General features: G+C 40.3%; 1 protein-coding gene across 2 annotated transcripts in view; it reads left to right on the top strand.

Annotated features, from left to right (window-relative positions):
* Window positions 1–23822, top strand: part of FBXW8 (F-box and WD repeat domain containing 8) — a 111285-nt gene that overhangs the window by 45244 nt on the left and 42219 nt on the right. For both annotated transcript variants that reach the window (XM_007455857.1, XM_007455858.1), the window contains exons 6-7: window positions 20114–20310; window positions 23105–23311. In XM_007455857.1, coding sequence (XP_007455919.1) covers window positions 20114–20310; window positions 23105–23311 — 404 coding nt within the window. The remainder of the gene's footprint in view (window positions 1–20113; window positions 20311–23104; window positions 23312–23822) is intronic.

The raw sequence follows: 23822 nt of genomic DNA, 5'->3' as shown, positions 1-23822 counted from the left end.
TGCTGGAACTGTCGGGCTAGGTTTTAGAGCCAGAGAAGGCTGGCCAAGCCATCTTAAGCAAATAACTTGTTTGGTGTTAAATATACTTGGCCTACTTTTCCTTTCGTCTCTGCTCGATCCAAAGGAAACAGTGAAAAGAGGATAGACATAGATAGTCTATTGACAAATATGGAAATAGAAAAATAAAGGTAGGCAGGGCCTACCTTTTCCTGGCACTACATACCATACGAGATAATTTATGGTAATATGTTGTCTCTCTGGGACCAATAGAATTCTTTGTGTGTGTGGGCAGCTGTGGATTTACAGAACTAGGTAAGAAGAGTCTAATAATTTTGATGGCCGTGATATTGTATACTATCTCTCATGCTCCTAACTTCCATTGTGTTGTAAAGTTTGAGTCTCCAAAAGCTTTGTCTCTCCACTTGCCTGAAAGTTGGATCACAAGATATTGCAGAATGTTAGCGTTCCTGTCATGGCGTGGTTGCAAATCTTCAGAGGTAGCTCAGAGGGACAAAACTGTAGTAAAGGAGCTAATGGGCAATTTTATATCCATATGCCATTTAAGAAATAAAAATTAGAGCTGAAATATTAAATATTTTCATTTTATTACTTTAACAACATGAACTCTGTTTTTTTGGTTTGACATTAGTCAGGCACCATTGATGGATTTTCCTTTCAGCCTCTAGAAATTCAGCTAAGCTGTCTCTGGGGTATGTCATAGTTTGTGTATGTTTGTTAACATCCTGGATAGATAACATAAGAGCAGCTTGAGTGTGATTCCTATGTGCCGAATTATCAATGAGGTTTTTTTCAAACAGCTATGCAGAAGTTGTAATACTTTTAAGTTAGAATCATATACAGTTTTAGAACCATCCAGTAGTCTCTTCCTGCCACACACACATTCTTCTTCAGATCGGGAAACTGAGGTCCAGAGAAGCCGACTAAGTTATTTCCTTGAGGTTGAATCATTCATCAGTCGCAGATTGAGAACTGTGGTTGTGTCTTCTGGGCTGTGCCAGGGATGTAGTGCTGTTTATGTAATAACTCCACAGAGACACTTATAAAGAGGTGCATCTCAATTTTTTGCACCCTCACATCTCATATCTTGTGAGCTTGAAAATACAGCTTTTGGTGATGTGCAAGTGTGCTGCCGGTTTTAGTTTGTTGGTTAGAATTGTAGTTGTCACACTTATCCCTCTCGTTGCACAGAAATATTAGGAAACCTTGTAGATAGGCTAGGGAAACTTCTTTTTTCATTAAATACTTGGCAAATAATTGTCATAATGTATTTTAAATACTTGGTTTAAAAAAATTTCATAGTTAAAATTCAAAGCGCAAAAGGATAATATATAAAAAAAGAAAATGTATACAAAAAGAAGCTGAAGTGTTCCTCCCTGCTCCCCTACTCCTAGTTCCTCTCTCGTTTCACACGTATGTCCCACTCTGTACTCTTCTGCATGTTGCTTTTTCACCTAATGACACATCTTGGGATCTTTCCATATCAGCACTTATAGGTAAACCCTGTTCTATTTCAGCTTGTGTAGTATTGCATTATGTGGTTGTACTATAATTTATTTATTAGGGCCCTTAACGATGCACATTTGGATTTGTTTTTGTTTTTGTTGTTGTTATTAAAAGCAGTGCTGCAAAACAGTATCCTTGAAGAAGTATTGTGATGGACTTATGCAAGTATAGTCCCAGAGTAAATTACCAGTAATTACCGGATTGGAGGCTACAGATGCTTTACATTTTGATAAATGCTGCCAGATTGCCCTCCAAAAAGGTTTCACTAGTTATAGTCTCACTAAAAGTATATGGGAATGACTGCTTCCTCGTGCTTGTCTGATAGGTGGACATGGTATTTCACTGTTGTTTTTGTTTACCTTTCTTATATAAGTATATATGAACATCTTTTCATTGTGTTTTTAGGTGTTTGTATTTCTTTCTCTGCAAATTGTTTCCCCATTTTCTTTGGGTTGTTATCTTCTGCAGTTGAAAATAAAGGGCTAAGGAAATAACCCTTGTCATTGATTTTAAATATTTTTTCAATTTGTCCCTTATTCTTCAATGGGCTTTGTTTATGGTTTATTTTTCTAGACAGTAGTTATGTATGTGTATATGTGATTTTAATTTTTTAATCCATAAATGAGTGGGTTTTATTTTGTAATTTAATGCATTTGACTAAGTAATACATTTTAAGGGAAGTAAGGTCAAGCTAATATATAAAGTTATGCATTGCGAAGTCTTGCTTCTACCCATTTTTGTCCACTCCATTCTAAAGCAACCATATTTTTTAGTTTGTTTTCTATCCTTCCAGTATTTCCTTATTGTAAATACAAGTAAGTATTAGTATCTATTCACATTCTCTCCCCCCCCCCCCTTTTTTTTTTTTTTTTGGCTGCTTTGGGTCATCTTTGCTGCGCGTGGGCTTTCTCTAGTTTCGGTGAACGGGGGCTACTCTTCGTTGTGGTGTGTAGGCTTGTCATTGCGGTGGTTTTTCTTGTTGCAGAGCACGGGCTCTAGGGGCGTGGGTTTCAGTAGTTGCGGCGCACGGGCTTAGTTGCTCCGCAGCATGTGGGATCTTCCTGGACCAGGGAACGAACCTGTGTCCCCCGCATTGGCAGGCCCATTCTTAACCACTGCGCCACCAGGGAAGTCCCTCCTCCGCCCTTTTTAAACAAAAGATAGCATACTACTTTATATCATTCCATACCTTGGTTTTTTTCGCTTAATGGCATATCTTTTTTTAATTGGATAAATTTGACATGTAACATTATGTAAGTTTAAGGTGTACACTGTGTTACTTTGATACATTTATATACTGTAATATGACTGCCATTGTAGTGATATTTATCACATTACATAATTATAGTACAATATTGTTATCTGTATTCATTATACTATACATTAGAACCCTGTGGTTTATTCACCACTTGTTACAAGTTTGTACCTTTAAACACCATCAGTCTTATCCTGCCTGTTCCTCCCCCCCCCTTCCCCCCCCCCCCGCCACCCCCCCGCCCCCGTAACCACTGTTTTACTCGTTTTTTTTAAACAGCTTTGACTTCTTTAGATTTCACATGTAGGTGATACCATTACAGTACTTGTCTTTCTCTGTCTCACTTACCTCACTTAGCATAATATGCTCAAAGTCCATCCACGTTGTTGAAAATGGCAGGATTTTCTTCTTTCTCATGGCTGAATAATGTTTTATTGTGTATGTATACCACGTCTTTTTTATCCATTCATCCATTGATGGGCATTTGGCTTGTATCCATATCTTGGCTATTGTAAATAATGCTGTAATAAACCTGGGAATGCTTACATCTCGTTAATGACATAGCTTGAAATGTTGTCCACGTCAGTGTATGGAGAAGATGCTCCTTTTTCATGGTATTCCATTGTGTACACGCACTGTGGTTTATTTACACAGTCCTTTATTGAGGAACAGTTGTGTTATGCTTTTGCTATTACAGTGTGATAGTGAAAAGCCTTGTACGTATGACATTTCATGTGAATGCAGGAAGGATTATTTCCTACAAAAATGTCTGGGTCAAAAGGTGGATGCGAATGGGCTTATATTATTTTGCACTCGAACCAGCAGGGTATGAAGTTGTGCCCATTTTCTCAGCAAAGTATGTTTCAAACTGTTCAGTGTTTGTCACTTTGATAGATAAGAAATGGTATCCAAATGTTTCAGTTTACATTTCTCTTAGTGTGAGAGAGGTTGAATTTTTTCACATGTGTACCTGCTACTTGTAATTCTTTTTTCTTCTGTTACTGTTAGGGCTTTAATAAAAAAATTTTTTTTTATTGAGATGATACTATATAAATTTCAGGTGTACAACATAGTGATGCACAATTTTTAAAGGTTGTACTCCATTTATAGCTATTATAAAATATTGACTATATTCCCTGTGCTGTACAATATATCCTGGTAGCTTATTTAGTTTATACATAGTAGTTTGTGCCTCTTAAACCCCTACTCCCCGTAGTAACCATTAGTATATTCTCTGTATCTGTGAGTCTGCTTCTTTTTTGTTGTATTTGCTAGTTTGTTGTATTTTTAAGATTCCACATATAAGTGAGATCATACAGTATCTGTCTTTCTCTGTCTGACTTATTTCACTTATCATAATGCCCTCTGAGTCCATCCATGTTGTTGCAAATGGCAAACTTCCATTCTTTTTTATGGCTGGGAAGTATTCCATTGTGTGTGTGTGTGTGTGTGTGTACACCACATCTTCTTTACCCATTCATCTGTTGATGGACAGTTAGGTTGCTTCCATATCTTGGCTATTGTAAATAATGCTGCTATGAAGATTGGAGGGCACGTATCTTTTCAAATTAACGTTTTCATTTTTTTCAAATGTATACCCAGGAGTGGAATTGCTTAGTCATATGGTAGTTATATTTTTAGTTTTTTGAGGAACCTCCATACTGTTTTCCACGGTGGCTGCACCAATTTACATTCCCACCAGCAGTGTATAAGGGTTCCCTTTTCTCCACATCCTCGCCAACATTTGTTATTTGTGTTCTTTTGGATGATAGTGTTATGGCTTATCTTTATATTTGAATCTTGACCAGTATAGAGTTCATCCTAGAATAGTATATGAATCTGATTATATCTTTCCAGCATCTCTTATTAGAAAGCCCATCTCTACCTCACTGGTTTGAGGTGCTGCCTTTACAAGTTTTTGCATATGAAACTCTTTTAGTATTTCGGTCTGTTTCTGGATGTTACATTCTGTTCAGTTGATCTGTCTAGTTGTTTACACTTACATCATCACGTTTGTCTGTCTTATTATTTTGGGTTTCATTTTACCCTTCTGTGGGTAAAATCTATAGTACTCCTTGGCTGCATCGTTTACACTGAAATCTTTGCTTTGTCTTGAATTCCTTTTGGTATTAGGATTGTTTCTTTGATAAAAGCTCTTGTGTTTTCTTGCTCCTCTCTCACTCAGCTTGTTTTACCAGTCTGATGGGAATTGTTACTTTCTGAGATAAGCAACAGCTTCTCATTCCCCCCTCCAGCCTCACCCCAGACCTCAGCAGGTAGCATTGTCTTTGGTCTTACTTCATTCAGTTTAACAGATTGTCACTGTGGTATTTGTACCAACATACTCCTGAGTAACTGCTTCTGGGCAAAGACAGGTTGAAATAATCAAACACACATTTTGTATTGCTTCTTTCTAGGAGCAGGGAACATGCGCTTCTTAGGCAGTGCCATAGCTAGCACAAAGGAAATTCACCTCATGAGGTCTGAAATTCGTGACTGTGCCCCACAGAAAAGAAGAATAAGATAATAAAATGAGCCAGTGAACTTCAGCTCCCTGTTTGTGCCAAAGGGAAGCTCTGTAGCCATTGAGACCCCCTTGATGGTCTGTCTGTACACATATTCTCCGCAGAAGGAGTCAGGTCCAGAGGGGGAGATGGAAACTGCTTTGGGAAAAAGTTAGTCATCCCCACGTCCTTCTAAGCCTCCTGGCCCTGCAGGAACACTGTACCACCCACCTGGGGTGTTGAGATTTGGCAAGATGATCCACAGTTGTGATTTTTTGAATTCCAACCCACTGGCCTCATATTTCTTCTGCCTTGTTTCCGATTGTCAGCACTGGCCGTCCTCCAGTTTGATTTTACCACTAATTGTGTTGCACGTTACCGTACCGAAATGAATCAAATCAAAATGCTTTTCCTGGAGCATTAGATAAAGCAGGCGAAGGTTCTGAGTAATGAGCAGATGCTACTAATGCAGGGACAGTGCAGACCTTGCCAGGACTCCATCTGCTCCATGCTTGCCTGCCTTTGGCCTGGAGCCACAGCATTGGGGAATGGCAGTATACTCGAAACCCGCTCCCTGTTCAGAGTTTGTCACGAAAACTCACTCCGGTGAGAAATGAGATTACACACTTCTTAGGTGCAAAGAAGTTCTTATTTGTCCCCCTCAGTGGAGAGAGGAGAGACAAGACCCATTGCACATTAGCGTGTGGAAGCCTAGATAGGACAGCCAACAGTCGTCTTGCTGTGGTGCCATCAAGCAAGGCAAAGTGGCTTATCCACTCCTGCAGCACTCCTAGTGCAATTGTCTGAATGCACGCATGCTCCACTGTCCAGGGCTGTGCCTGACCTGGGCCGGAGTGACTAGGATTTCTCATTTACTGTCGTGCACACAGTGGATGGGAGTGGGTCTCTCCAAGCTTCTTTTTAGCAGTGAACAGTAGGACCATATTTTAGATGGCTATAGAGACTAGGTGCTTCTAAAGTTTTATTTGTAATTTTATGTTTAATAAAAAATCAGTTCTTCAGTAGTTTTGCTTATGTCTCTCATTTGTATGTTGGTGACGACATTTCAATTTCATAACATAACCTTTGAATGTAATATTCAGTCTCCTCCTCTCCCCTGCTGTTTCAGAAGTGGATTATTAACACACTAATGCATTGCTTGGGAGATGGCTAGGGCACCTGACTGTGGATTGTGGAGCATTTTGTGTTTTTTCAAGGCCTGCCTTTTCTGGTCATTTTTCTCTTAAAAGTTTCAGTAAGTAATTCTTGCCTGAAACCGTTGCCTACCCTTAGGTCTTAGGAGTCTTATTCAGACACTCAGTGGATAAAACAATATGAAACAACTTTCTGATAAAAACCAAAAAAATACCAGATGGAGTCCTTTTTTCTTAACAGTAAGAGTGCTCACATTTTAAAGATATTCAGAGTGGATTTAAAAATTGAAATGCAGAGTTTTGAACTGAGGTGGTTCTTTCAGTACTGAGGAAGTATTTCTTAGGGCATTGAACTTTAAAGTTGACTGCCACTTGGAATGGTCTAGGGTGTTAGATTTTGTTTCATAGACAAGCCATAGAGACTATGTTTATGTGATGGAGGAAGTTGCTGAATAAAAATGCTTTTTTAAAGTTTTTCTATTCTTCAGTGAGGGGAGTTTGAAGTTATATTTGTTTTACACTTGCTTATATGTACTTTGGACTGAATATGCATTGTAACTAAATAATAGTTCAGTGTTCCTTAAGTAGCATTCCACAGATAAAATCGTGGGTGAGAGTTGTGAGATTTCTAGGAAATTTTTTTTTCTCTAGTAGAGGGAAGGATATTGATTGATTGATTGACTGATTGCTGTGTTGGGTCTTCGTTTTGTGTGAGGGCTTTCTCCGTGGCAAGCGGGGGCCACTCTTCATCGCGGTGCGGGGGCCTTTCACTGTCGCGGCCTCTCTTGTTGCGGGGCACAGGCTCCAGATGTGCAGGCTCAGCAGTTGTGGCTCACGGGCCCAGTTGCTCTGCGGCATGTGGGATCTTCCCAGACCAGGGCTCGAACCCGTGGCCCCTGCATTGGCAGGCAGATTCTCAACCACTGCGCCACCAGGGAAGCCCAGAAAGTTTTTTAAAATCTGTGTATTTTTATGGTAATTTAAAAAAGGAATCTGGATCTTTTGACCTTGTAACTAAACCATACTGTGAGATCTCATTATTTGAATTTGCATTTTGTAGTCACAGGCTGTTGGCACCAAGTGATCACCTATGTGCCTTGTAATGCTTTGTTTTTCACACTGACTGATTCATAGATGAACTCTTAGGGGTCTGCAAACTCTCAAATTTAAGAAACACCGGAGAGGGAAGTTCTCATGCTTTACGCACACATTAGCAGATGATCAATTTCTACGATAACTACAAAATTTTGAAGTTACTAGTGAAAATAATTTGAAATAGTTTTATCATGCAGGAAACAGTGGCACATTGCATTTATGATACAAGGTTTGGTGTTAATCCTTTGGTTAATTGGGGGGTGGTTTTACTGAACACTGATATATTTTTTTAATACATCTTTATTGGAGTATAATCAATTTACAATGTTGTGTTAGTTTCTGCCGTACAAGAAAGTGAATCAGCTATATGCATACATATATCCCCATATCCCTCCCTCTTGAGCCTCCCTCCCACCCTCCCTATCCCACCCCTCTAGGTCATCACAAAGCACCGAGCTGATCTCCCTCTGCTATGCAGTAGCTTCCCACTAGGTATCTATTTTACATTTGGTAGTGTATATACACGTCAGTGCTACTCTCTCATTGTGTCCCAGCCTCCCCTTCCCCCTCCGTGTCCTCAAGTCCATTCTCTATGTCTGCGTCTTTATTACCGTCCTGCCCCTAGGTTCATTAGAACCATTTTTTTAGATTCCGTATATATTGAACATTGATTTTTAATGACACAGCACGATGCATAAATTTTGAACTGAATGAAAATTAGAAACAGTATATCAGTATATGGGATGTAGCTAAGGCAATGCTTAGAGGGAAGTTTATAGCATTAAGTGCCTATATTAGAAAAGAGAAAGTCTCAAATTAACAGTATAGCTTTTCACCTTAAACTAGAAAAAGAAGAGGAAGTTAAAATAAGTGTAAGGAATAAAGTAATAAAGATAAGGGCAGAAATCAATGAAGTAGAATAGAGAAAAAAACAATAGAGGAAAATCAATGAAATGGGCAACTGTTCCTTTGAAAATTTTGATCAAATTGACAAACACTAACCAGATTGGTCAGGACAAAAAGAGAAAAGAAATGAATGACCAACATCAGGAATGTAAGAGGGGACATCACTACAGATCCTATAGACATTAAAAAGTTACAGTGAACTTATTATGAACAACTTTATCCCAGTAAATTCAACCAGTTTAGATAAAATGGATAAATTGACTTTTTGAAAAACAAACTACCTAAGTTCACTTAATAAGAACTGTAAAACATGAATAGCTATATTTCCATTAAAGAAATTGAATTTGTAATTTAGAAGTTTCCACAAAGAAGACTGCCAGCCAAATGGCTTTACTGGTGAATTCTACCAGACACTCAAGGAAGAAATAACACCAATTCTACCCACTTCCATAAGATAGACTAAGAGGAACACTTCTCAACCCAGCTTGTGAGGCCAGCATTACCTATCAAGACTAAAGAATAAAAAATAATAACTAATACATGATAACAATTATACTACAGATTGATAGTCCTCATGAACATAGATGTAAAAATCCTCTAGTGTTATCATTAGAAGTTTCATTGTAAATCCATCCTAATTGAGAAGTCACTTAGTTTTCAGGCAGCTACTGAAAACATTTATTATGGAAAATTCAAAATATGCAGAAGTGGAAAGAATAGTCTGATGAGCCCCCATATCCCTGTCCCTCAGCTTCAGTAGTTACCAGCACTGCTTTAAAATTACACAGGTTTCTAAATATTACACAGTTATATCACTCAACATATGAGTGGAGCTATTTTTGAAGACAGACATATTTTCCTGTTAGCAGTAAACAGTAGTTTTAAAGAGAAAAAGAACAAGGAAGCTAAGACTTACTGAATGCCAGTCCTAGCCCAGGCCCTGTGCCGGCCTGATCCAGGAGAAGTGGTGGTGATGTTACGGATTCCTTTGGAGTTTTTTAAAAATTTATTTTATTTATTCATTTTTGGCTGCATTGGGTCTTCCCTGCTGCGCGTGGGCTCCCTTTAGTTGCGGTGAGCGGGGGCCACTCCTTGCGGCGGTGTGCGGGCTTCTCATTGTGGTGGGCTCTCCTGTTGCAGAACACGGGCTCTAGGCACGCGGGCTCAGCAGTTGAGGCTCGCGGGCTCTAGAGAGCAGGCTCAGTAATTGTGGCGCACAGGCTTAGTTGCTCCGTGGCATGTGGAATCTTCTAGGACCAGGGCTCGAACCTATGTCCACTGCATTGGCAGGCAGACTCCTAACTGCTGCGCCACGAGGGAAGCCCTTTCCTTTGGAGTTTAATTCACTTTAACCCATCAATGAATCGGAAGTAGAATTTGAGTTTTTAATTGAATTTTGTATATCCGTGTTAAATATTATAAAATGTGGATTGTGATTGGGAAAAATAATAAAGATATCTCATCACTGATAAAATTAATATTTATTAAGATATGTGTACAAATTATAACAAATCATTTGGTGTAGTATTACATGTAGAAAAAACATGTAGTAAAAAAGTGTTCTTTCTCTCCCTACCACTACCGGGTCCTGGTTCCCCCCAGTCATCCCCTCTCTTCTCTAGAGACGTTGACCACTCCCAGTGTCTGATATAGTTTTCCAGATATACTCTGTATTGTTTACATCACTTAGTTATAGTACAGGAGAAAATTGGCTGCAGTTAGTGGCTGTGTGCACAATGATGTCTTTCTTGCACTATCTGCCTTCTCTGCACTTCCCCTTATAGAAGAGCTGGTCCAAATTCTTCCCCATCGATCTGTTTTTCCTTTGACTTTGCTAACTGTAAATGCTTCTATTTAGTCACATTGTCATATTCCTACACTATGTCACTTGCCTCCTTTTTAATTTACTGTCTCTTTGTTTTTGATTCTTCTTTTTAGAATGTTCTTTCTTTCTGCTTTGAACTTGAGACTACTAAATATATTCATCTTTCCTCCTCCTTGACTCAGTTTCTGCTTTGGTGATCTTATGTCTTGTCGTTCCTTTGCTTATGCACTAACCAGTCACTTCATTGGTCCACAAGCCCATTCACATTCCCTTGTCAGTCTGGAATGCAGCTTCCAGAATACTTGTATTGTTTTTCTGCCATAAGCAACAGAGTTCAGCTTTAGAGCTCTGTTCAGCTGGGATGCTGAGGATGACATGTACAGTGGATGCAGCATCTAGGTGAGAGATGAATTTCATTTAGTTTTTTTCTGTCTCAAGACCGTCCATGATTTAGCCCTTCTTTATGTCCCTTGTTTACGCTGATTTTAATGTCCTGCTGGCCTCTTCTCCCACGAAAGCAGAACTTGTTTTGTCCTCTCAAACTTTACGCCACTTACATCTCTGGCTTACATTTCATAGTGATGTTGTGTAGACTTAATGAGTGAAGAGGTACACGTTTAGTGAGTGCTATGGGTATATTTATTTATTTATTCTAAATGCCCGATTTAATACATGAATCAAACATGAAGCCCAAAGAAATAACCCTTGAAGCATCCTTGAAAATCTCTTAACAACTGGTTTCTTCAGCATGTCTCTTTAACACACAGATTCTTTAACACGTGCCCATGATGCAGATGTTTCACGCAACTGGTTACAAGGAACGCCTTACGCTTAGACATGAGACGTGCAAGAGGGAAAGCAGTCATTCAGCTGTGGGTTTATGAGAAGCTTCTATATCAATGAACCCCAGTCCCACCAAAAATGTTACTACTGGGACCTGTGCTTGGCTGCCTCCTGACTCTCCCTTCTCCCAGCTCTTCCCACTTTCCCAGCCTGGTCCAAGCTTCATCAAAGCTATTTTTGGTTACTGCAACACACCACACACACACACCACGCACACACACACCACGCGCACACACACACACACCAGGCCCCCCACAGTAGGCACTCCCATGGCTGCCGTGGGCCAAGGAGAAGCTCAGCAGGCAAACCTCCAATCATTTGGGCTGAGAGCAGTGCCTGAAGGGCAAATATCAGGGCCCCTGGCCTGGGTGGGGCCCAGCTCCATCCTCACCCCATCCTGGGTCAGAAGCATCCCCCGCGCGCGCGCACACACGCGCACACACACGCACACACACGCACACACACACGCGCGCGCGCGCGCCCAGCCTCCTCAGGACTGGGAGGTGGCCTGCCCTGGGCCCCTGTTTGCTCCAGGTTTACACTGTAGTAAAAATATGCCTTTTCTCTGTCGGCCAGAGATCTGCAGGATTGGCTTTCTTGCATGGCTCCTCCTCTGACATACAGGGAAGAGCAAGGAATATTTACTGATCACCTACGACCTGTATGGGTATATTTTAAATTTCTGTTAAGATGCTTTTTCTCATTGCAGAATTTCCTTTGACTCCTCCTTAATTTCTTATAGGCAGGTGTTTATTTACACTTGCCTTGGTGGAAATTGAGATTGCCAGCTGTCTTTATGAATAGTCAACGTCACTCAGTGTCTCTGAACTGCAGTTAGTTAATCTTGTCTACTTAGTTATTATGAAGCTGAGACCAAGCTTCAGGTGTTTATTGTGCAAGCTCAAGTGAACAGGAGCTCATGGCTGAAATAAGTTCTGATCGAGAAAGTGCGATGGGACTTCCCTGGTGGCGCAGTGGTTAAGAATCCGCTTGCCAATGCAGGGGACGTGGGTTCGAGCCCTGGTCTGGGAAGATCCCACATGCCGCAGAGCAACTAAGCCCGTGCGCCACAACTACTGAAGCCCGCGCACGTAGAGCCCGAGCTCCGCAACAAGGGAAGCCACCGCAATGAGAAGCCTGCGCACCGCAAGGAAGAGTAGCCCCCCCTCGCCACAACTAGGGAAAGCCCGCACACAGCAGGGAAGACCCAACTCAGCCAAAAATAAATAAATAATTAAAAAAAAGAAAAGCGCAAAAGACCACAAGACGAACTGTGCAGTTCAATAAGTGACCAGTCTATGACTTTCTAAACTGTTAACCTGTGTTAAATTTAATGGTGCATGAAAAAGATCAGAGGGGAGGGATAATACCAATTGTCCTTTTCCAAAACCAGTTCAGCAGTTATTTACCTTTCAAGCAATTAACATAATTACCATTATGCTAAAAAGCAGTTTTGGGAAGTTCTGCCCTGAGCTCTTATGATTCCACTGGGACAGTTTTAGTTGGGACTTATCTTTTTGATGGAAGCCTAATTGCAGTTTTGGCTTTGTGCATGCAAACAGAAGCAGCTAATTGTTTAGGCAAATAGCAGATTAATTTAAATATGCATCCCTAATAAAACAAAAACGGTATCCATTATGGTCCTTGTTCCTATGATGAGGAATATAAATATTCTGTGCAAGTACCATTAGGTGGAGGTCTTAAGGATTGTTGACATTATTTCACAGTGGTAGCACTTTCCTGATATCGAGTAATCTTTACAAAAGCTAACATAAATCAGTTTAAACTCATTTAGATCCCATTTCCACTATGTGCAGTTTCATTACCACACTCTGGATGGCCTCCTTTGGGAGGTGGAAGGGGCATGCTGCAAACTGGCATGGGTGCCCATCCACAGCTGCTGAGCAGACTTTATGTCTCCTTCAAAGACTGGCCATCGTCACTCATCTCCCCCTTAATGACTGTTCCTAGGCTAGGGTGAACTCAGAGTTCCTGCAGCCCTGGTGCTGCTTGTCAAGGTGGAGGGTCCTGAGCCCAGAGAGCAGTGGGACTGCCAAGCCCTACTCCTGTCTACTTTATTGGGTCGATGGCCCTCACTGATTGTGGTCTTCCGCAGTTTTTGAGAGACGCTTGTTTTTTTTTTTTTTTTTGCCTGTGTCCTTTTCATTTTTCTCATGAATGAAACAGTATTGTGATCCCAGCACTAGCTCAGAGGCCAACATCTTTTATGCAGCCATTGAGGTTTTGTCATGGAGAAGGACACCTGGTCTCCTTTCAGCTTTCCCAGTGTGGGCGTCAGCTCCAGCTCTGAGGGTTATTTATGCCTGGTTCAGGGAATGATGGCAATGACCTGTTTACTAAGTCACTACTGAGGAACCACACAGAAGCTCCCTTTGCATTTGCTGAGAAGTTTTCTCTTGTTTCACCTTGGCCTAGCATACAGGATAAGGGTGGTAGATACCTTTTGGGGTGTCTCCTTGCTCTGAAGCCCCTCTAGAGGTAGACATATTCATAGGATTTGAGTTGGTCTTTTGACATCAGCTGAGTAGACAAGGATGGGGACCCCAGGCCTGGGGGCAGCTGATTCATGTTCTTGGCTGAACCATTTGGGCTGCAGACTTTCAGTCTCAATTGTGTGCTTGGAGTAGAAGACCTTGTGAAGTGGGGAATAGAGAAAGCTGCTTTGTTTAGAGAGGGAGGGATGCACAGTTACAGAGAGAAGCAGAGGCAAGATGTATGGTGCGACAAGAAGCGTACTACCTTGATCTGAATGTTTTCCTACTTCTGGTTCTGATCCCTTTTACTGTCCAGCTGTATTTCCTGCCCTTGGGTTCCATGAAATAGCCTTGTTCCTTTTCAGTCTGTTTCCTTTTGTATTTAAACCAGTTTCAGTGGATTTGTTTCTTACAACCAAATGTTCCATTGTTAAAACATAAGACAAACATTCAGCAAACCTTTATTGATGTTCAGCCACTTACAGTACTGTGAAGTCACTCCATAGGAAATGTAGCAGAAAAAGGACACAATCCTGCCACTTCAGAAGTCCACCCAATACTAGGAGCCAAATCCATATTAGTGCTGTGTCTTCAATATGATAAAACTTGGCCTTTCAAATGAATTTACATCAAATTTTTAAAATCATCACCTGTTTGGGAAGGAAATTTATTTGGCTCTGATAGGTATTGACTAATATTGTGCAATGTATGTGGACCCAGTTCAACTTGAAATGTCTGCATAAGTTAGCTGCTCCTTTTTGGGAATCTTAAAATAGTTTGACAATAGGACTTATCCATTGTTAAGCTTAGCCACTGTCCCATTGCAGTTTGTGTATATATCTTTTATATTTTTGTTATGTTATATTTTCGTGACTATAACATGTCTTTCTGCAGTGAGAATTTTGTGAGAACAGAGATCATATCCCTCCTGTATGCCCCCAGACAAGTTGCTTGCTGATGCCACTAGAATGTCAGCTCCATGCGGTCAGGGACTTTTTTGTTTTATTTTGTCTTGTTCACTCTAGTTTCCCCAGTGCTTAGAAAGGCAGGGGGTCAAATACGTGTTGAATGTATTGTTGCATTAACTCCTTTTTGGCTAAATATTGGTTGACATGGATAATAATCCACTACAATATTATAAAACATTCTTATAATTCAAGTATTCACTGTTCAAGCCCCTGCAGTTTTGAGGTTGTAAAAGTAGCATGATATAAACTATATTAACTAATAAAATGACCTTTTATAAAATTAGCTTTCACTCAGTCATCCGTTCTGTTAGCTGCCGTGTCTGTTCCTGCTCACCTTGCCCATGTGTCTTGGGATCAAATATCCAACAACACAGTTGCAAAGTGAAATTGCACATCTTGCAAAAGCTGCAGGATTTAATAATGTTAGAAGTGGTAAGGGGAAGAGGAGTGGAAGTGGTAATTACGTGGGTAAATATAAATGGCTTTTTTTGTTATTTCTCTTTAAAAGACAATTGCCTGTTTATGCAAAAATGATAACAATGTATGTGGGGTTTATAACATACAGTAGAAATAAAAAGTGTGGCAACAATAGCAGAGAGGCTGGGAGGGAGGGAATGGAAGTACGCTGCTGCATCACTGTACGTGCAGTGGTGTAACAGCGCTTGAAGGGAGACTGGTGGTTACAGATGCGTGCTAAAACCCCACAGCAACAACTAAAATCAACACAGAGAGTTCTGGCTAATAAACCAACAAAGGAATTAAAATGAAGTAAACACATAATTAATCCAAATACTCAGCCCAAAAGAAGGCAGAAAAAGAGGGACAAAGGGAGCAAAGAACAAATGGGACAGATAGAAAACAAGCGGCAAAATGGTAGATTAAACCCATCCTTACCGATAATCACATTAAAGATAAGTAGTCTAAATACCCCAGTTAAAAGCAAGATCAGTTAAATGCCATCTACAAGAAGCCCACTTTAGATATAAAGACACAACGCAAAATGAAAGGACAGAAAAACACATAGCATGCTAACACTAACTGAAAGAAAGTTGGAGTGACTATATCAATATCAAAGTGGATTTCAGAGCAAAGAACATAACACAAAGAGGGACATTTCATGTAATACAGGGTCACTTCATCAAGAGGACACAACAATCCTAAATGTTAATGCACCTAAAAGTGATCTTGGAGGACTGTGCAAACGGTAGTGGCACTGATGACAAGTGAGGATCTGGCCGAGTTATACACTTAATAGCTGCAGTAGAGAAAACAGACAAAGATCATGACACAACAGGCATTCAGAAGAGAAGGATGTGACCATTAAATAGATGGCACCTAGAATATATTTTCTAAAAAGACCCTTCTTAGAATAGCTCTGCAACCTTGTGGTAAAGGGTATTTTGTTGCATACAATTCTGTTGGGGAAATGAAGCCAACAAAACCAGTACTTGATTAGTAATGAAAAATGTGTTTATAGATAAACTCCATGTGTGCTTCGAGTGAGCTGTGGTTGAATAACTTCCACACTTGGCAGAACACAGGTTAAGTTTATGTCGATTACTTATGGACTCATGGTTACTTCATGCACTTGTAAATGCAGCCGCTCATCCTGCACTGTCTTTTTTTTTTTTTTTTTGCGGTACGCAGGCCTCTCACTGTTGTGGCCTCTCCCGTTGCGGAGCACAGGCTCCGGACGTGCAGGCTCAGCGGCCATGGCTCACAGGCGCAGCCGCTCCACGGCATGTGGGATCTTCCCGGACCGGGGCACGAACCCGTGTCCTCTGCATCAGCAGGCGGACTCTCAACCACTGTGCCACCAGGGAAGCCCTCATCCTGCACTTTCTAGCTAACTTCCAGCCCAGCCACCTCATGTACCAAGTGGCTTTGGACCAGTTGTTGAACCACTCAGAGCTTCTGTTTCTTCTGTTTTGTCAAACGAAGATAATGATGCTCTTCCCAAGATGGAAGTTAGCGCTGAAGGAGAGGAGACAAGTGATTGAACACTCAGAGGCTTCATGCAATAGTGGTTGCTTTACTGTTTTATTGTAATGTCTGCAAACAAATGCAGTGCAGGCCTATTTGGAAGAGGCACATCCTGGAATGTGCCTGTCTCCTATTTAATGTGTAGAGTCATTGGCATTTTTTGCAGTGTATCTGCTTCTTCTGAGTCAAAATGGAAAGAATTAGCTAAACTGTTTGCCAGAGGAATGTGTTGTGGGAGCCTTCTGCAATCTGCTTATCCCCCAAGTTTATCATAATTCTTAGAAGAGTGCACTGTTTTACATCTGAAGCAACATTTGAAGAAAGCTCTGCTTTTGTTTGTAATCACCTACTTAGCCTACTGACAGTTTGAAAGGCTTGCAAAGCAACACACAAGTATTTTTTTCTTCTGACTCGATGTATTTATTTAGTGATGAATGATACCTTATGGTAAGATCCTAAGTTCAAAGCATTTACTGTTTAAGGACAAAGTACAAGACAAGAAAAACGGGAAGAGGGATTGCAAAAAGATGAGAAGTGAAAGCTTTATTTTAGAAAGTTGTAGGAAATAGGACTGGATTTATGGATGGGCAGTAGAGAGGAGATTAGTGTTATTAATAGATTAAATATGCTCTATAACATAGCAGGCACTACAGAATACATAAAAATGTAGAAATGCTTGGTCTGTCTCCAATATTTTGTGTGGTTTATCTCCTTTAATTTGCCCAACAGTCCTGTGTAATGGGTAATGTTACCTTCAGTTTTACAGGTGAAAAAACAGGCTCTCAGCTTTAAGTAACTTGCCCAAGGCCTTCAGCTAGCAAGCAGCGGAGCTGGATTTGAACTCAAACAACCACAGACTGTGTTATCTGCACACAATTATTTTCAGTGATTTTTGAAAAATAAAATCATTTGGAATTGGAACAGGACATTATCCAGCATGATGCAGAAAGTAATTATTTTCTTGAATGAAGCTTTGTGGGTAAAAAGGTAGCTTAGTGGATGGGAGTGGTAAAAAGAAATTATTTGGCAAGAAAAGAATAAGTGGCCCTCCAAATACAGAAAAGTTTATATTTCTGATAGAAAAGTGTAAGTTCCTGCAGACAGCTGGTTCTCAAACTTGGGCATATATCCCAGAGTTTGCTGCCCGAGAACCTGCATTTCTAATAAGCCCCCAAGTGTTGCTGATGCTGCTTGTCCAGGGTCTACACTTGGATATCATTGCTGTAGACAGTTTGAGAAGGGTGGAGACACAGCCAGTGTGTGGAAGAGGAATTCATCTGGGGAGCAGCATTCAGGGGGCTGGGGAGAAGGGTGTATAGTATGTGGGTAAATTGTGGTGGTTTTTTTTTTTTTTTTGGCTGCTCCACCCATGCATCTTGCAGGATCTTAGTTCCCTGACCACGGATTGAACCCGGGCCCCCGGCAGTGGAAGCGTGGAGTCCTAACCACTGGACTGCCAGGGAATTCCTTAAATCATGTTTTTTAACAAGTCTGGGATAGTCAAGCTCATGTTTTAGACTATGCAAAATAAAACATCTCTGCTAACTGTGGCTCAAAGAAGGTGGTGGTGAGGAGGGATGTAAAATACTTAAAAGAACCTCTTAGAATGTGGGTTAGTGGCTGTTTTCAGATGTTGCTAGTGTCTAGGTCAGTGCCTGGCATATAAAAAGTGCTCAATAATTTCTTGCATGTTACTTCACCTCTTAGAATGGCTATCATCAAAGACAAGAGATAGCAAATGGTGAGGATGTGGAGAAAAGGGAGCCCTCATGCAGTGTTAGTGGGCATGTAAACTGGTGCAGCCACTGTGGAAAACAGTATGGAGTTTCCTCAAAAAATTAACAATAGAACTACCATGTGATCCAGCGATTTGACTTCTGGGTATATATCTGAAAGAAATGAAATCACTATGTTGAAGAGATATCTGCACCCTCGTGTTCACTCACAATAGCCAAGACCTGGAAACAACCTAAGCATCCATTGACAGATGAGTGGATAAAGAAGATGTGGTGTATGTATACAGTGGAACACTACTCAGCCATAACCAAGGAGGAAATCCTGCTATTTGCAACAACATAGATGGATCTTGAGGGCATTATGCTAAGTGAGATAAGAGAAAAAAACAAATGCTGTATGATCTCATTTATATGTGGAATCTTAAAAAAAAAGAAGAACCTCATAGAAACAGAGATCGGATTTGTGGTTGCCGGGGTAGAGGAATTAGTTGAAGGTGGTCAAAAGGTACAAACTTCCAGTTATAAAATAAATAAGTTCTGGGGATGTAATGTAGAGCATGATGACTATAGGTAATAATACTGTATTGTATATTTGAAAGTTGCTGAGAGAATAGATCTTAAAAGTTCTCATTATAAGGAAAAGGACATTTGAACTGTGTGAGGTGATGTTAACTAGACTTATTGTGGTAATCATTTCACAGTATATACATATATCAAATCATTCTGTTGTACACCTTAAGCTTATATAATCTGTGTCAATTATATTTTAACAAAACTAGAAAAAAATTATTTGTTGCATAAATAGACAAATAAGGGAATGAATTAAGAACTCCATATGTTAAAACTACTCAGCAATTATGTCCTCCCATTCTTCTTGTTCTCTCTCATAGAAGCATTTTTTAAAAATTGATCTTTTTGGCAAGGATAATTTGGGGGAAATTTTTCAGAATATACAAGGGGATGTTACAGTAAATTTCTCTCCTACTCTTGTCCCTTTTCCCTGGTTTCTTTCCTCAGAGGCCGTAACAATTCTTAACAATTTCTTTTTCATTGTTAAGTTTCTTAAGTATCCTTCCAGGATAGTCTGTGTATACATTTGTGTGTATGTGTGCGTGTACATTTTTTAAAATGCAAAAGTAACATAGCATACTATACCACTATTCTGTCCTTTTTTCATTTAACAGTATATTTTGTTGATCATTTTGTATAGCTCATGTATAAGGCTGACTCTTTTAATTGCTCAATTTATTTAAATTCCAAACTATGGAGATACCATTATTAAGTATTTCTCTATTGGTGGACATTTAGATAGCTTCCAACCTTTTGACATAATTAAAAACGTAGTAACTATCTTATATACATTTGTGATTTGGTAGATATTATCAAATTGCCTCCAGAGTTAGGTGAAATAGTTCACATTCCTATGAACAATTTAAGAGAAAGCCTGTTTCCCTATATCCTCAAAAACAAAACATTTTATGAAATTTTTTGTCTTTGTCCATTTGATTGGTGAAAAATAGTATCCTATTTTAATTTTTCTAATTGTGAGTGAATTTTTAAAATGTTTATATGTCAACTACATTTCTTTTTCTATGAATACCATAGCACACTCATGTCCTTTGCTCACTTTTCAGTTGCTTTTTTCTTATTGAATCTTAGAAGCTATTTATATATTAAGGAAATAGGCTCTTTGTTATATGTAATGCAGATTTTTTTTACCAATTTATTATTTATCTTTTATATTTTCTTTATGTTGCATGATTATTTTATAATTGTGCATACTAAATGAATTTAAAATTGTTACTTGAATTTTTTTTCTACATAGGATTTCTTAATATTTGGGACCTAAGGACTGGAAGGTATCCTATTCATCGTTTTGAGCATGATGCAAGAATACAAGCACTAGCCCTCAGCCAGGAAGATGCAACTGTTGCCACAGCTTCTGCTTTTGATGTCGTAATGTTATGCCCCAATGAGGAGGGATATTGGCAAATAGCTGCAGAATTTGAAGTTCAGAAACTGGTGAGCTTTTAGTTTGGTCATTTTTATTTTTCATTCTTAGAATCTCTGGGTCTGATATAAACAGATAGTAATGATGTTGGCAGTGCTCATTCACTCAGGGCTTTCTGTGGGCCTCACGTCCATAAATCTCACAGCAGCCTTGCAAAATAAGTTGTTGTATTTTCCTCATTTACCAAGCAGCCAATAAAGTCTTAGAGCAGTGAATTGACTTGCGCATGATAAGAAGTTGTGATTCTGACCTCAGGGCTGACATCGGGGTTGCAGTTTCTCATCACTGTGGTCCTCAGCCTCCTTCACATTAACAGAACGTTCACCCCTGGAAATCTGAGATCAGGATCTGGCCTTATACATAAGTGAAGATGAGTTCAGTGGTACCGTCGCAGGCTATATGGGAAAGAAAGTTTCCATCCTACACTTTCTCCATCCGAAGATTTTCTCACTTGGTATTAAGGGTAACTCTTGAGTGAGTATAGATTCAAGTCAGTGTTAATTGGGTAGCCATTTTCCATGACATCATGTGTGAAGCTCAGTTAACCTTACTAGTTCATTACATAGAGCCTGTTTATTTCTGTCTGTTCTCAAAACTACATAGTGCTTGTTATTTGGTTTCTGCCTAAAGAACACTGTAGATCAACAATAGCTATATGAACTCAGACAATTACTTGAGATGTGAGTCCCTTCAGAAAGTGCAAATCCGGCCTTGGCAATAAGGTGGCATCCTGGCACCGACCGGAAGCTTTCTGAAGTTGTTTACAGTTCCCAGAAGATGGCACAACCGCAGTCAGTCTGAGCCTCTTGGTCTATCACACATCCAGCACAAAGGTGAATTAAATGGCTAGACTGAGGATGTTGATTTTAGGAAAGCAAGAAGTGGTTTTTAGGATGGGGGAGAGAGGAATGAAGCAGCCATTGCTGGAGCCCTGTGTTATAACGCTCTTTATGTATTATTTCTCACCCTGGATGAGGGCTGGCCACAGAAAGTACTGTCTCTGGAAAAGGCGGGCCATCTTTGTCTTCCTCAGATAGGCTCCCTGAATCACAGTGGCAGTGTTCCCAGGTTGGTAATACTGGCCTAGAACAGCTGTCCTTCGCGATGGGCCCTCAGCTGGGGATGTGGGGCCACTACTCACACTGTGGGTCCTCAGGGCTAGCAGAGCCACCCAGATGTTTACTCTCTCAAGCGCTTCTGGACAGTTCTCAGGATTCAGGCCTTTGAACTCGTTTGGCTTCTTGTCAGGGACCGTGGATTTTCATAATCACATAGGTGGCTTACCTTCTGCTTCTGTACTCTGAGAATTTACCCAGGGTGGTGAAAACCTGATGTAAACTGCACCCGGGGGAAGCATGCCACTTAACGAACATAGGAAAACAAGTTACTCTTAAAGGCAGCTCCTCATACCCACGTAGATTAGAGAAAGTAGTAGCAGTGATGCGGCCGGAGGACTGTGTGGCATAAAAGTGCTTGCAGTGGCCTTCCTACCCTAGGATGGCATTGAAACCGGGAGAAAGTAGATAACTCGGGTGCTTTTAACCTTTTAGGAACACATTTTTACTATTTGCACAAATGTTAAAATGTGATTTCAGGGCTTCCCTGGTGGCGCAGTGGTTGAGCGTCCGCCTGCTGATGCAGGGGACGTGGGTTCGTGCCCCGGTCCGGGAAGATCCCACATGCCGCGGAGCGGCTGGGCCCCTGAGCCATGGCCGCTGAGCCTGAGCGTCCAGAGCCTGTGCTCCGCAACGGGAGAGGCCACAACAGTGAGAGGCCTGCGTACTTACTAACTAACTAACTAACTAACTAACTAACTAAATAAATAAATAAAATGTGATTCTGGCTAATTTGGAACTGAGTGAATTTTATGTTATTTATTCAGTTTCTTGTGAAAAAAATAAAAACTAACTTATTTTTGAATAGTTATTCTGGCCTCGTGGTTCAGAATTTAAAAGACACAATAAGGTTTACAGTGAGAATCTCCTTTCCACTCTGTCCCACAACTCATTTCCCTCCCTGAAGGCAGCCGTTGTTAGTTAGATTTGTGCACGTATAAGACAAGCGTGTCACAGGCTTCCTCTGCCCCACCTTTACACATAGTAGCACACTGTGAATCCTGTTACCTTGTTTTTTCCCCCAAATTTATCTTAGAGGTGACCCCGTTTGTATGAGTTTATAAAGGTTGTCTTCCTGCTTTTTTCTGTGACCACATGGTATTCCAATACATGGATGTACTGTAAGTTACTTAATTAGTCCCTTAGTAAGGCATGTTTAGGGTTTTCTAGTTTTTAGCTATGACCAAATAGTGCTACCGCAAATAATGTTGTACACAGTCGTTTTGCATAAATGTGCGTTTATTTGTAAATAAATTCCTAGAAGTGACTTGCTGTGTCAGAGCATATGCTCATCTAACATTGTGTTAAGTGTTCCCAGATTTTGGACCAGATTTCATCCCACCAACCTTAATGGGATCCATAAATGTGGTTGTCCCCTCTCCGCTTCCCACCCAGTGTCTTATCAGACTAATTGATCTTTACTGATATGACAGATGAAAGTGCTATCTTGGTGAATTTTCACCTTTTATTTCTCTTGTTAGGAGTATGTTGTGTTTCTTTTACGATGAGCATCTTTTCATTTGTGTAGGAGCTGTGTTTCACTTCCTGTGAACTGGCCCTTGGCCCGTCTTTTTCTGTTGGGTTGCTGGTCTTCTCATTGACGTGTAGGAGGAATTGTGTATTTTTGAGCAAGTCAGGATGAATTGTAGGCGAGACCTGAAGGACTGAAATGACTCTTATTCTTTAACAGGTTGACTACCTTGAAATAGTTCCAGATACTGGAAGGTATCCTGTGGCCGTAGCCACTGCTGGAGATCTGGTATACCTGCTAAAAGCCGAAGACTCTGCCAGAACCCTCCATTATGTCTATGGGCAGCCTGTCACATGTCTAGATGTCTCCTCCAACCAGGCTGCTTTTGGTGTGAAGAGTCTGGGATGGGTGTACGAAGGAAACAAGGTACAAAAATAGCAAGATGTGCAATTAACAAAAAAGAACATGGATTTCATTTTTTTAAAGGCAATTTAAAAATTAGAGATCTCATATATCTTTAAAAGATGTGTTCAGGCAATATATATCAGCCTGGTTAAAAATAATTCAGGTAGTTCAGAATGATAAGTAATTGTTTTCTTTCTCTTCCCTTCCCCCAGCCCTATTCCACAGAAGAAACTATTAACAGTTTTTAGGTATCCATCTAGAAAATTTTAATGCATATATAGGTACATTTATACACTAAAAAACATACCTTTGTTGAAATGAGATCATAGTGTACATACTGTTCTGTGCCCAACGTTTTTATTCAGTAACGTACCCTGGAGAGCATTCCATGTGAGCTCCCTCTCCCTAGAATTCCAGCGATGCTTACAACCCGTAGTCTGCTTAACCAGTCTCTTCACTAGTGGGCATTTAGGTTGCTTTCCCTGTTTGGGCCGTTATAGACAGTGCTACAGTGCGTGTTGCAACTTGTAAA

The sequence above is a fragment of the Lipotes vexillifer genome, unplaced genomic scaffold, assembly GCF_000442215.2.
Source record: "Lipotes vexillifer unplaced genomic scaffold, Lipotes_vexillifer_v1.1 scaffold970, whole genome shotgun sequence".
Taxonomy (NCBI): domain Eukaryota; kingdom Metazoa; phylum Chordata; class Mammalia; order Artiodactyla; family Lipotidae; genus Lipotes; species Lipotes vexillifer.
The sequence above is the reverse complement of the archived record's forward strand: the minus strand, read 5'-3'. Positions and strand labels throughout refer to the sequence as shown.